This window comes from Girardinichthys multiradiatus, chromosome 23 (assembly GCF_021462225.1).
Source record: "Girardinichthys multiradiatus isolate DD_20200921_A chromosome 23, DD_fGirMul_XY1, whole genome shotgun sequence".
NCBI lineage: Eukaryota > Metazoa > Chordata > Actinopteri > Cyprinodontiformes > Goodeidae > Girardinichthys > Girardinichthys multiradiatus.
In genome coordinates, this window is record NC_061815.1 from 47,479,873 (window position 1) to 47,495,080 (window position 15,208).

The window sequence follows — 15,208 nt, forward strand, 5'->3', positions numbered from 1 at the left end:
AAAAAATGGAGGGGAATGGGGCATTACCTCATCTCCTTTATACAAACCAGAGACACATAAGCAAAGCTACATCAGGGTAGGTGGGATACTATAACAACATTGGACACATTGTTATACTATTCCACCCACCTTAATGAGGATCCTTTCGGCGTGGCGATCCCGTAGCCTTTGGAGTCCAGGTTACCTCCAACCTTCATGGTGTCGCACGGCTTTCGCTGCTCGATGTATTCGTTCATGGTGGACTCCAACAGGTAGGCATACTTCCCCTTAGACTTGCGGACTCTCTGGACCCCTTCGGCTGTGGTTTTCACAAACACAGAGGGTTCTGCACTGCGCATGTATGTCCACATTTTGTCAAAGAGGGCAATTTTTGAGCGCTGTGTTGAGAAAAAAACAGTAAAAACAAGGGTGAGTAAACACCTTTATTAGTAATGTCAGCAACTTCAGTTATTTCATCCTCTTAAGATTGTGTTTTCTTCTCATTTCAGTGAACATGAGCAAACTTTACACCTCCATTAAAATGCATTGATCCCCTTACAGAGTTCTTGTGTTTCCTTTCCTAGTCACGATTGAACCTTTCAGATAGATGTTGTGAAAAAGTGATTACGCCGTAAACCTAATTACTAATTGTGCCATCCTTTGCAACTTTTCACATTGGTTTGGAGAAATTATGAACATAAACAACCTGTTTAAGGTCACATCACATCTTTTCAATCAGATTTATGGTCAGAAGTTGGCTTAAGCTATTCTCAAACTATCATTTATGTGCTTCATTGTTCTGCTGCATAACCTGATTGTGCAATTTCCTGACTGGTAGAGAGTGGAATTCATTAGTTTCATTAGTTACTCCAAGTTTTTGGTGTACTAAACAAGCAAAGTAGCCCAAGACCATTTGACCATTTTCACATTTATTTATTTCATTCATTTAAAATCATATGCAAAAAAGCATTTGTAATGAATGAAAAGCAAAAGAAAGAAGCAATGGCTTATATTGGCCCCCGATCAACAAAAAATGATGTATGATTCCAGTTTTTTGAGCTATCCAACACATCTGTACTATCAAATCATAATATCATGATAACAACAATTAAAAACAAAAATTGACCCGCTACTCTGCAGAATTATATTTTTGTAACATCATATTTTTATCATACCACATCATACAACAACCATGTTGGAATGTAGGTATGATTTTTCTGGAAAAACGTTATGATATTTTTCTGAAGTTTTTTCCTTCCAAAAATTTCTAAAGAATAATTTCCTCCTGCAGATGACACCCCAGTTATTGGTCTGGTCCAGAACAACGACAAGTCTGCATAAAGACAGGAGGTGGATTGGCTGGTCCACTGTTGCAGTCAGAACCACCTTGAGCTGAACTTGCTCAAGCCTGTGGAGATGATGGTGGACTTCTGGAGAACTCTCCACTCCACTGCCTCCCCTCATCATTCTCAACAACACTGTGTCAGCTGCAGATTACTTCTAGTTAATAGGAATCACCTTTTTCAGGAACCTGAGATGGCCTTCACACATTGACACTGTGTGAAGGTGACAAATAGATACCACAGAAGGCCCAGCAGAGACTGTACTTCCTTTGGCAACTCAAGAAGTACATCGTGCCACATGAGCCGCTTGTCATCTTCTACACATCCATCACTGGGTGGTCCATGAAGCATCCATAAAACAGTACAAGCCCAGAGTGCAACAAACAGTCAGGTCTGCAGAGAGGGTCAACAGGGCTGACCTTCCCTCCATTCAGGACTTGTACAGGTCTAGGGTCAGCTAAAGGACAGCTAACAGCTCTGCAGACCCCAACCATCTCGCAAACAAACTGTCTAGATTTTTACCTTCAGGCTGGTGCTACAGAGCACTATTCGAAAAAGCCCGCTGTCACAATGACAGTTTCCTTCTCTAGGTTGTCTCTCAGATGAACACTTAACAGAGTGCCCAGATCAATTGATCCTATGCATATTTGCACCAATTCAACCAATACCTTCTCTTTTGTAAAAACACTGTATTTACAAAATCTTTGTCAAGTCAAATTCCTTGTTTTATGTGCACAAACCTAGCCAAAAAAGTTGATTCTGATTCCTAAAACTCCTGAGCATCAAGACTTGTTTGGATAATGTGAGTAAGGCCTTTGTTTTATGTTTTTTTTTTTTTTTTGTTCACCAAAGGTTTTCACCTTGGAACTCTTTCTTATTGTGGAATCATGAACAATGACCTTAACTCAGGCAAGTGAGCCCTGCAGAGCTTTAGATGTTCGGTCTGGGTTTTTTTCTGAACTATTGGTGATTCAAGTACTTGCCTTTAAAGTAATTCTGGTAGGCTGAATACTCCTAGGAAGGTTCACCACTGTATTGTGTTTTCTCCAATTGGCTGTCACAGTGGTTGGCTGAAGTTACCAAAGCATTAGAAATTGCTTTATTACCATTTCCAGACTAATAGATTTTCATGCTAATGAAGACACAGATTGTGTCGAGATGTTACTTAAAGATGGACACAAGAGGGAGGACAGACTTTTAAAAATGGTCAGGTTTTCATGTTGTCAGAGATGTTTTATTTAAGTGATTTCTTAATTCTACAGATCTAAAACTTATCAGATCTGGGTGTGGCAAAGGTATTGAATCAAAAAAGTGTGGTTAATCATAATTAATTTTGGATTTTGCAAGGGAGACACATTTTACATTTTCACATATGGAAACATTTGTTAAGACATAATTTTCCTTTCAGAAATTAAACTTTTTTAAAATAGCTTTTTGTATTTACTTAGAATATCTTTGTCTGATAAGAACATTTCTTTGATAATCGGAAACATTTAAGTGTGTCAAAAAAAGCATAAACATTAGAAATCTGTAATGGGCCCAATACTTTCCCACTATACTGCATATACAAACAATTGAGATGTTTTTTTGCTTTAACAGACTTGAGTGAAGAAAAAAAATATTGGCCATGGTATGCTGAAAATAGTGGTTTCCATGGCTACAGACAAAAGAAACACTGAGTGTCTCTTACCCTGAAAAACTCTTTAGTGGAGCCAGAGTCCAGAGTTCCATATGCTATCTCCGTCTGTTTGGCCAGATCCTCCGCACTTTCAATGGGAGAAACCATTCTCTCGACAGTCAGAAAGGCAGCCAGGTTAGCCGTGTAGGAGGAGATAATGATTAGAGTGAAGAACCACCAGACACCACCAACAATACGCCCAGACAGGGATCTATGGCAGAAAAACAAAAAAAATGAAAGGATTTATTTCCAAAAGATCACTATCAGCAACATATTCATCTGCTTCAATTAATTGACATTAGCTGCTAAACTTCAAGCATTTTCTCCTAACTCTTAGCGTTTATTTTGCGGGAAACAATGTCATTTAGAATTCAATATTAATAAACAAGGGCTGCATGGTGGCGCAGTTGGTGGCACTGTTGCCTTGCAGCAAGAAGGTCCTGGGTTAGATTTCTGGCCGAGGGTCTTTCTGCATGGAGTATTCTCCCTGTGCATGCGTGGGTTCTCACCGGGTACTCTGGCTTCCTCCCACAGTCCAAAGACATGCCTGTTAGGTTAATTGGTCACTCTAAATTGCCATTAGGTGTATGAATGAGTGTGTGCATGGTTGTTCGTGTGTTGCCCTGTGATGGAGTGGCGACCTGTCCAGGGTGTACCCCGCCTCTCGCCCGTGGACTGCTGGAGACGGGCACCAGCTTCCCCACGACCCACTATAATAAGCGGTAGTAAATGACTGACTGACTAAATAAGCAAGGGAGTGCAGCTGTGGGCCAGTGCACCAGTTGTCCAGCCATACCTCGGTATGTATGTATGCATGTTTATTTAATTCCTTTCTATTCCTATTTCATACCCATGCACTTCTGCTATGTCATGTCGATCTATTTTCCATACTAGTAAAGTAATCACATAAAATATGGAGACAATCAGTCAGAAAATAACCTGGATCTAGTTTGAATTTATTGTATATGATCTCAAAACTTTGCAATACACTCTAGTCTGATTTATTGTGGGTCTGATCACCGACCGGGCCAGCTGACTCTTACTAAATATAATCAAATCAAAACAACTCTAGGTGTAAAACTGCAATGTTCCGAAATGGCAAAAAGGCACCTTTTCAATATATAAGGCAATAAAACTGAGTTTTTGTCTCCTGTGTAAATATGGCATGTATAAGATATAAAAGTGACCAAAGTTTAAAAGTTTAAGCAGTTGAACTACATGTTCTAAATTGGCAACACATTGTTTGGAAACATACAACATTGATTTAGAGTCATGTTGACACCCTTCACATCATCAGGGTGTGAGGTAAAGGGCATGTCAAGTCAGGCTGATTCATCTCTGTAGTACACAACTCTAAACTCACTGCTCAGCACCAGAATCAACGCTCAAAAGTTCTCAATTCTACCAAATTATACCAGTTTAATACTATGCTAAACTATTACCAGAATGTGAACAAAAATGCATCTTGAATACAGTTTTCTTCTTTAACTACTAAGTAAGAATTCATTGCACAAGATGAGCTTTTATATCTGCTTGATGAGTGTTCTCTCATCAAGCAGATATAAAAAGCATTTTATTTATTTAATGTGCAACACATTAGGCTTACTGCTAAAACACAGAAGCAATGCCTTGGCTAATACTGCAATTATTTATTTTAAGTTTTACATTTTCATTGCTGATTGGAAAGTTTTTTGCACATCAGTAAAATACACAAGCTTCAATCTGTGATTTCAGTGTAGCTGTTAATGTATTATTTATGAGCATAAAACAGATTACTGAGCGTGTCTGTCAAGCTATATAAAATAAGGTGTCAAATGTCTTTGATCGACATATGAATCAGAACCGTTGTTGCCAATGTTCAAAAATATTTGTTTTGAAAATACACTTGTCCGTGTGCCTTTACAGTATCAATTATTGTTTTTGTTTGCACTGAAAATAATAATAGGAAGAAACACTAACATAAGAATTTCATTTTTCATCAAGTGTTGTCTAATTTCTTCATGTGTCAATTATTTTAGGGATAGCTGATTAATTTAATTCATTGCTGCAGGTATGAATTTGTCCATTTAGTACCTGTGATTTACTGGGATAATATGCTAATATGCAGAAAAATCCTTTTTAATATTTTTAGAAGTAGACATGGGCTGATTAAAACTACAAATAAACACCAAGGTTTTTAAAAGCCAAAGACATTTCTGTCATTCCATTCCTTTGGTTTATTTTTTTCAATCCAGTGAAACTGACAGAGTAACCAGTTTTTTTTTTCTCTGGCTTTATGTAGTATAGAGTAATGTTCTTCCTCTGTCTGTTGAAGTTTAATGCCAGCAAGATGACTAACAGAAGACGTGTATGTATCAAAATAAAAATTAAAACCAATAAACAAATGTAGCGGAAAGCATTACTCTAGGTGTTTTAGTTCATTTGTTATATTAGTTGGGAAAACTGTTGAAAATAGCCACTGGCATGGATGGAGAAACTGTGCCAAGTTTTAGTTGCTTGTCTTTACTTAAATCATTAGTAATATATCAGATTTAATGTTTTTTAACCTACCTGGGAGAGATGTCACATCCCTGTCTCATAAAGGCTCCAAGTGAGAACCACAGGCTGTTAAATATGCCAAACTCGTTAGTTGATTCATTGGTCTGGATCTGCCCGTCCTCGTACTCCTCAGTGTGCCACTCATAGGGGCTGAAGCGGCTGACAAGAAACAGCACCACGCTGACTCCAATGTAGGCAAAAACAATGCACATCCAGATCTCATAAGCCAGCGGGTCCAGAAAAGAAAAGACTCCCGGTTTGGATTTCTGAGGCTTCTTGATCATGATGGAGATTCCCAGAGACATGAAGGGTTTAGAGAAGTCGATCACTTCCTCTCGTACCAATGTTATGGTCAAAGGGGCCACTGCAATATCTGCCTTCTGTCAAACCAAAGGACACAATGGCAAGATTAGTCTTCAATGAATGGTAATACGGTGTTAAAACACTTTTTGCTATGCTGCAAAAAGACCACTAAATGGCTGCTACAAAAAAACATACACTTTACATATTTATTAAATATGCCTATTATTGTAAGGACAGGGGAGTAGAGTTAGGGTTACATTGCAGCATTGACTACCACTTGTTAAGGCCAGGCAGCTGGGCAGTATATCTTACCCCATACACCAACTCTCCAACCATTCCATTCCAGATTTTGGTTTCTGCATCTCTGGCTCCATACTTTCCATCGCCCACTATTTTCAGCTGATACTTGAAGCCACAGTGTTTGGCTATCTCTGCAGCCAGATCAACACAGTAACCCTCATAGCGCTCATTGTCCACGAAAAGGTCAGCGTTTTTTTTCAGCATGACATACGGAGCTTCCTGAAGGAGCAGAACAAGTTTGAATTACAATAAGAAAACAGCTTTAGATAGAAAGTTTTTTGCCCCTGTTTTAACATTCAGAGGAGCTGGCCACATAGAAGAAAATACATACATTTCTGTCTTTTCAGTCAACCCCAACAGTTGGAAATGCAACATTAAAAAGAATTTTCAAATTCTATTTGTCAGTCATTGTTGATTGTATTTATGTTCATATTTCAACATATTTTGTGTATCTATGTTTCATTTTTCCTGCACACCTGTTATAGACCAGATGAAAAAACTGTGACTAGATTAGGCAAAAATAAATAAAATAAAGACGTAATCAATATATTACCAAGATGGTGGTGACAATAACTGTTTTGTTTTCCATTCCTGTTGTGTCATTGGTAAAGACATCTGATTTGGTCACAGCCATTTTGTCAACTTCATTCCAGTATCCAATCTGATGGGAGAAACATAACAAGCGATTAAGTAAAAGCAGAATATTAAGGAGATTTGTGGCTTAAAGATATCAATGATAATTAATTTTTAAAAGCTCTTTACTATAATTTTTATTGTTAACCCAATAAATGCCACAAATAACCATGATAAAATTTTTGTTTTTTATCACCCATCCCTACTACACACCCCCAATAAAATGCCAGATTTTTGTGATGTAAAATTCATTATGAAAATATGTTGCACCTTTGATGTAACATATATCCTGTACAAATAAACTAAAAACTAAACAAATTTGTTAGGGGGAAACACGTTAAACAATTAAAAAATTGTGAGTATGATGATACTGTCTCGAGATATCCTTTTTGTAGAGCAAAATTGTCCTGGCACATGTAGGCAACTATCTGCTCCATATGTTATGCCTGACAGGACACATAAAAAAATAATAATAACTATTAAATGGTGCAATATCCTTGTCGCAATACTGCGCCCTCCCTTAGACTTTGTTTATGCACCTTTGATCCAGTTTTAACATTCAGTCTTCTTGGGCGACACCTAAGATCAACTACAGTGAATCTAATGACTATGGAATAAAGCAGGCTGCCAAGAAACTGACAGAAGTTACAGGAACTTCTGACACATACTGGTTGTGGTCTACATGTGACTAAAGTCTGGACTAAAAAGTAGAGTTGAAAACAGAAGCAAGGCCAAAAAAAAAACATCCAGGCCTTGCTAATGTTTTATGAATTTGTGGAAGAAAACTTGCATTTTTGAGCCACAATTCCAAAAGATATGTTTAGTAGAAAAAAACTCCACAGTACATCACCAAAATAACACCTTAAATTCAGTGAAACATGTCAGCTCCTGTTGCTCAATTCTGATTTTTTGCTGAAATCTGACGTTTTTGGAGTGGTCATTCACACTACTAATAAAATGAGACATGGTTGTTTAGACTGCAGATGCTTTGAAAACTATCAGATATGTATCCAATTTATTAACACATATGAAAATGGCACGATTGAGATTTGTTTGGAAATGAAAAGATCGGAATTGATCATTCTGACTGCAAAGAAAAAATCAGATTTGGGTCGCATTTGCCAGCAGTGTGAATGTAGACATAGTGGTGACAGTATCATGATGTGGTTTTATTTTTCTCCAATTGGAACCGTTGGAGTTTGTCAGGATAAAAGAAATTCTAAACAGTCCCAATACCAGTCAATTCTTCGACAAATCCTTTAGTTTTCTGCTAGAAAGCTGAAAATTATGAGATTTTATTTTTCAACATCACAGTGAATCTTTGCACGTCAAAATAAATAATAAAATGACTGTCAGCAATAATGTAGCCAAGCCCTGAATTAAATGGACTGAACTTATATAGCGCTTTTCCAGTCATACAGACCGCTCAAAGCGCTTTACACTAGCGCACCCAATCGCACTCACATTCATACACCGATACGCAGATCGGTAGGCAACTTGAGGTTAAGTGCCTTGCCCAGGGGCACATCGACATATGGCAGGAGGAAGCTGGAATCAAACCCACAACCTTCTGATTGCAAGACGACTACTCTTCCTACTGAGCCACAGTCGCCTCATAACAACATAACAAAAAATCTGTTAAATGATCTGAAGAGTTCTGGGGACAACAGATGTCCCCACTATTTGACTGATTTGGGGAACTGTTGCAAGGTAGAGTTGGAAAATACTATCAAGAACCGGTATGCTCATAGAGTCCCACCAGAGAAGACTGAATGCTGAAGCTTCATCAAAAGGGAATTTATTTAATTTATATTTTTACACAAATAACAATATTTAGTTTTGATGAATGGTAAGGGATGTATGTGATATTAAAAGTGAAAAACAAAATGTTTTTTATGGTGTAGTTTCTTTCTCTCATGAAAATCTGTCAGGATGTGTACATTGTTTCTGCTTTATACACATTCAGTTCACACACCAGACATAAAAACCAAACAGTATATAACACAAGTGTAACACAAGTAACAAGTACACACATCTCTTGTATAACTTTGTTTCTTGTTAAGATGACCTCTCAGCCACTTACCTTAACAGGACCATTACTCTTTAATTCCATTATATTCACTGAATAATTGACTCTCTTGCCATGTTGATCAAACTGAATATTTCCAGAAAGGCCTTCGACGCGGACCTGATGGACACAAAGTAAGACTTGATTCAGACTGATCGTCTGGCTTGTTTTACATATGTGCCACAATTTCAAAATGATCTTTCAGCGAGGGCTGAAAGAGGAAGATAAATGTCCAGATTCAAGATGACTTGAAGACTTTTAGTTTGCTCTACCAAAGTTAACATATTTAATGTTTAGCTGTAACTCTTTCTGAAAAATTTGTTAAAGAGTGAATAAAGCACATAAGCTAGGGAGCTGCTGTTTCTTTTTATGTGCCCTCAATCAGTAAAAAAGCATCTGTTGACATCCGTGAATTGCATTATTACAATGAGTCAATAACTGCTTTCGCTAAAGTTTCCTTTTACATTGTTCACTTAAAGAAGAATATTTTACTTTACTCTCTTCTAAACCTAGTATATCAACATTGTTTAAAGTGACTTTTTAGGCCCAATAAGATGTTCTTGTAAGAAACTAAGGTTAGGGTTAAATAGGACTGCACAATATATTCTGAATATATTGCAACAGTAATAACCATAAGCACAATGTTAATTACACAGAGGACTTTTTGAAATGCAGTAATTGTTGGCTAATATCTTCCAAGAGCCATGGCTTCACATTCTTTCAATGTTATGTTCATCCTGTTGGATGGGAAATAAAATGACACGGTTGTTCTGAGAGAAAAGGAATACTGAACCTGTGTGGGTCAGAGCAACAACACTGGGCTAAGCCAGAGTAGAAATTACAATATCTACATAAATAGTTCCAAATTACTGGACCAGCTCTATACCCTCTACAGGGTACTCGAGGGTTCATGGGAGTTTGCCCAACCGGTTCACATGTGTTTTGTGGAGCTGAAAAAGCATTCAACTGTGTCCCTCGTGATGCCCTGTGGGAGGTGCTCCAGGAGTATGGAATAAGGGGCCCTTTATTAGGGGCCACCCAGTTCCTGTACAACCAGAGCAGGAGTTTGGTCCGCATTGCCGGCACTAAGTCGGACCTGTTCCCGGTGCATGTTGGACACCAGTAGGGCTGCCCTTTGTCACCGGTCCTGTTCATAATTTTTATGGACAGGATTTCTAGACGCAGCCAAGGGCCGGAGGGGGTCTGGTTTGGGGACCAGTGGATTTCGTCTCTTCTTTTTGCAGATGATGTGGTCCTGCTGGCCCCCTCTAGCCAAGACCTACAGCACGCACTGTGGCGGTTCGCAGCCGAGTGTGAAGCGGCTGGGATGAAGATCAGCTCCTCCAAGTCAGAGGCCATGGTACTCGACCGGAAAAGGGTGGCTTGTCCTCTTCAGGTTGGAGGGGAGTTCCTGCCTCAAGTGGAGGAGTTCAAGTATCTCGAGTGAGGGAAGAATGGAGTGGGAGATCGACAGACGGATCGGTGCGGCTGCCGCTGTAATGGGGGCACTGTGCCGGTCCGTTGTAGTGAAGAGAGAGCTGAGCCGGAAAGCGAAGCTCTCGATTTACCGGTCGGTCTACGATCCTACCCTCACCTATGGCCATGAACTTTGGGTCATGGAAAGAATGAGATCCCGGATACAAGCGGCTAAAATGAGCTTCCTCCGTAGGGTGGCCGGGCACTCCCTTAGAGATGGGGTGAGGAGCTCGGCCATCCGGGAGGGGCTCGGAGTAGAGCCGCTGCTCCTCCACATCGAGAGGAGCCAGTTGAGGTGGCTCGGGCATCTATACCGGATGCCTCCTGGACGCCTTCCTCGGGAGGTGTTCCAGGCACGTCCCACCGGGAGGGACGTGCTTATTTATGCGCGTCTCTCGGCTGGCCTGGGAACGCCTTGGGCTCCGCCCGGAGGAGCTGGAGGAGGTGTCTGGAGAGAGGGACGTCTGGGTGTCTCTGCTGAGTCTGCTCCCCCCGCGACCCGGTCCCGGATAAGCGGAAGACGACATGTACGAATAGTTCCAAATTCATTGCCTTTTTTTGCACCATGTTTTTTGCAACAAGGAGTTATTTACTTATGTGATGGGTTACAGACAAATTAGGCTTTCCAATGAGCATTTTTAAGTCCCTGAGTAATTTAGAGACTGGACGAATTTAGGCTCAGGTGTGAGAAACAAATGGGCCAACACATCAAAACAGCTGATCAGTTATGATGAAAAAAAACACAAGGAGAAGGAAGGAGAACATCACAATTAGATAAAGTGAAGCTTTGATCAATATTTTATTTGAACGCTCTGCCTAATAAGTGTTCAATGACTTAAATGCTCTATGACTCTAGAAACTTGGTAATTTCCCCATTGGAAATCAGAAATTAGATATTGGAGCACGTATCTCCTCCTTTGGGCAGTAAACAATATCTCTTCAGATGATTTAGGCTCCCTGTATGTTATTTGATATTTAAGTTTTTTTTACTCTGTAACATTCTGAGATTAGGTGATCTGTTTTTATTGCCATCAAATGGAAAACATGTCAGAAAAAAACAAAAATACTGGTACTACTTTAGCTATCAAATGTATTTTTTCATACATATTTGAATATACCCCTTTGTTTTTTTTTATTTTAAACCATAGCTCTCAGTAAAAATGAATAAATAAAGTAAGCTAAAAACCTCAGCCTTTGATCAATCTATTTATCTTTTAAGTAATTTCAGTTTTTGTGGGCATCTTGTAAGGGAGAGCTAGTTAAAACGACAAAAGGTCATCACAGTAGGATTGGTGAAGCTTGTTGTGAATGCACTTTGACATCACAGAGCATCAGAAGAATAATACTATGCACCTAGTTGAGATTCTGACTTTGTCATATTCTTACCATTTGGAAAAGAGCAGTCCTTAGAAACTCTGCATTTGATGATGAATTGATTCCTGCATATTTCAGTGTGGGTTATATAACATTTCAAATCAGTAATGCAAAACAGACGTCTTTAGTGGCTAGACGGAAGCAGCCATTACTAGATGTCTTCACACTTATCAACTGATAAGTCTAAATGCTTGTGAATTTAACGGACACTTTAAAAGCTGATAGATTTATGACCAGGATAAAGATTGAAGTGCTTGCACAATGCTGCGAAAAAGTAATTGCTCCCTTTCAGATTGCAGCTGCTTTTAATTTTTTTTGTCATACTTAAACAAAATTAAATAGCAGACAAACATAAGCTGTTCTCAAATGACGATTGTATTTATTGAGGGAAATAACCTATCCTAACCAGCCAGATCTCTGTGAAAGAATATATTGGCTCTTGTGTATCCCTTGATGACAACAACTGCCATAAAGTGTTTGCAGAACTGGCTGTGAGTCTTTTACATCAATGTAGATGGATTTTGGCCCACTCTTCCTTGTAGAATTGTTTTAATGTACCCACATTGGAGGGTTTCCAAGCATTAACTGCCTGTTTAATGACATGCCACATGTCAATTAGGTTTAAGTCCAGACTTAAATCTAATTGACACTAACATTGACTACTCCAGAACATCATTAAATATGATAGTCTGATCCTTCATCAGACTATCACACTACTATGATTGTGTTTGACCATTCAAAATGTAGTTTTTCCTAACATGTTAATTGTACACCAGATGTAACAGGATGCACACATTAAAAAAAATTTTTTTTTTCATCAGTATTCTCATCGGGATCATTTAGATGCTGTTTGAGAAATGTGAGAGAAGCCTTTCAGTTCTTTTTGGTCAAGAGTAGTTTTGGTCTTGGAACTCTCCCATGGAGACCCTTTTAGTTTCTTATTGTTGAATCATGAACACTGATCTTAACTGAGGCAAATTAAGCCTGCAGAGCTTTAGGTGTTGTTCTGGGCTCCTTTCGTGACCTGCTGGACAATATTTCAGAATAACAAATACATGGAAAAACAGAAGAAAACTCTATCGGTTGTGATAGTTTTTCACAGCACCACACCATCATAGTGCCAAAAAATAACATGTGGTTGACACATTTTTAATGAAAAGGACAAAAACAAGGAAACATTTTCAAAGTTATGTAGCATAAACATAAGTTTCATATTTTACTGAGAACACGCCTCAGACTTTTACAAATGCTATAGACATGCTACAACCGAATGAAATATTTTACTAGCATCAGTTCAATAGCCTTTTCCATACCAGAGGTTATGATATATATATAGTATGTCAGATACCTTCATATATATATATATATATATATATATATATATATAAATGTGGGCCTAATGGTATGTTTAATACATGCTTAAAGGTTGTTCTTTTTTATCTCACAAACGATTTTGGAACCTGGTAAAGTCCAGATAATTTATATCTTAAAAAAACTTAGATTTGACAGAAAGTGTACTTTCATTTTAAGAAGACTATGGTCACAGCTGCAATCAGTGCTTGTATAGGTGTTGAAGTCATGAGTCAGTGAGCTTCAGTCATTGAGTAATTTTAAAGAAAAACTGCAGAAGGAAGCTGTACATTAGCTGAGATTTGGGCATATATTCCAAAGTATCTGGAGTATCTGTTGTACTTATCTATTAGACCAATAACTGGTACATTATACCAGCAGTTCTAATGGTTGTCCTTGCCAGTACCTTCACTGTTCTTATATACCACCATTTCTCAGAAACCTGCCAGTATGCAGGATTATTGTCACCAACTTCAAGCTAGGGTCTAATTGATGTAAACTAAATTACCCATAGGACATTGGAAGCTGTTACATGTATGAGAGCTAATCATCAACATCGACTGAAAACAGGAAACATAAATGTTGTCATGTTGGAAACATGTCTTGCTCTACCCTGCTTCTGAATGGGAATTAGTTGATCAGGTGAACATGACTCTAGAGTAACAAAAACTGTTTAAAATTTAGGCACAATGAATAAATAGAAGGCACAGCAGGGTAACGTGCCAGTAATTTCCAATCAGATCAGCAGTAACAGGTGTGGAATGTTACTGTAAATAAGGTAGTAAATCTATCTCAAAAGACACTCTTGGCAATATAAGATGTGGTTGCATAATTTTACACTTAAAAACAGTACTTTAAACTTCAAACACTGGTTCAATATCCAAAACTCTACAAGATCTCCTTAGTCATCTATTTAGGGAACATGATGGAGAGAGCAAATGAGTGAACATTTTTTTACAAAACACTTATTTTGACAGAAGGTATTCTTACTATGAGCCAACAAAATAATATTTTTTTTCTAAAATAAACATTTACTGAAAAACCTGAGGTAGAACTGTTACCTGTTTAAGAGCTCGCTCGATTTCCACTCCCTGAGCCCAAGGCACAGCTGGATTAGCTAGACAGTCACCTGTGTTGGCCCTCCTGGTAAAGTCAATGCGCTGTTTGTGTAGATATCTGAAAGCTTCTGTCATCACCTGTACAGCATCATAGGTCAGTGCTGATGTGTACTAAAAGGGGGAAAATTGAATATGATTATAGATTTCTTTACAAAATGTTTATACCTCCATGCATAAATGAAACTTAAACACACACATACAAATTCCAAGTATAGTCAGTCAGTCAGTCATTTTCTACCGCTTATTCCATAGTGGGTCGCTGGGAAGCTGGTGCCTATCTCGAGCAGTCTATTGGCGAGAGGCGGGGTACACCCTGGACAGGTCGCCAGTCCATCGCAGGCCAACACACAAACAACCATGCACACACTCATTCATACATCTAAGGGCAATTTAGAGTGACCAATTAACCTAACAGTACACCTGATCTTAATTCTAAGATATATCTCCAGCAGTCAATAGGCGGGAAGCAGTGTACACCCTGGACATATCACCAGTCTATCACCAGGCAACACAGAGGCACTCAACCATGCACACACACACTCACTCACTCCTACAAGCAGTTTATAAACACCAGTTGATTTTAGCCAATTGGTTAAGGTTGGACTGTGGGAGGAAGCCAGAAAACCCAGAAAGAACTCATGCATCCACAGGGAGAACATGCAAACTCTATGGCAAAAGGCCTGGGCGGACATTAAACCAAGAACCTTTTTGATAGGGTCATCATCCCAAAGTATGAAGCTCCTGCTGCTTATCATCTTTCTCATATTTATCAATATCTTAATTAGAAAGTATTAATGTTTAATCCTGTGTTATGTTTTTTGTCACGATCTGTTTTGTAGTATTAAGCCAAAATGAAATTTAATCTGTGTTTTAGAGGAGCTTTTACACCTTGACATTCCGTTAACTGGCAGATAATTTAGGGTGGCCTGTGTGGCAACAATACTAGAACTTTTCCTTTGTGATATTTTAATACACTCACTGGCCACTTTATTAGGTACAACTTGCTAGTACCGGGTTGGACCCCCTTTTGCCTTCAGAACTGCCTTAA

The 15,208-nt window shown here is 38.7% G+C and overlaps 1 protein-coding gene across 9 annotated transcripts in view; it reads right to left on the reverse strand.

Annotated features, from left to right (window-relative positions):
- gria2b (glutamate receptor, ionotropic, AMPA 2b) overlaps positions 1-15,208 on the reverse strand; it is a 71,187-nt gene that overhangs the window by 6,023 nt on the left and 49,956 nt on the right. For all 9 annotated transcript variants that reach the window (XR_007036306.1, XR_007036305.1, XR_007036304.1 and 6 more), the window contains exons 7-13: positions 14,104-14,271; positions 8,858-8,962; positions 6,695-6,802; positions 6,154-6,360; positions 5,551-5,918; positions 3,013-3,211; positions 130-377 (exon numbers count right to left, since the gene is read on the reverse strand). Coding sequence is in view for 6 of the 9 variants with exons in the window: in XM_047353352.1 (XP_047209308.1) it covers positions 130-377; positions 3,013-3,211; positions 5,551-5,918; positions 6,154-6,360; positions 6,695-6,802; positions 8,858-8,962; positions 14,104-14,271 (1,403 nt within the window). In the remaining 3 variants the exon portion in view is untranslated. The remainder of the gene's footprint in view (positions 1-129; positions 378-3,012; positions 3,212-5,550; positions 5,919-6,153; positions 6,361-6,694; positions 6,803-8,857; positions 8,963-14,103; positions 14,272-15,208) is intronic.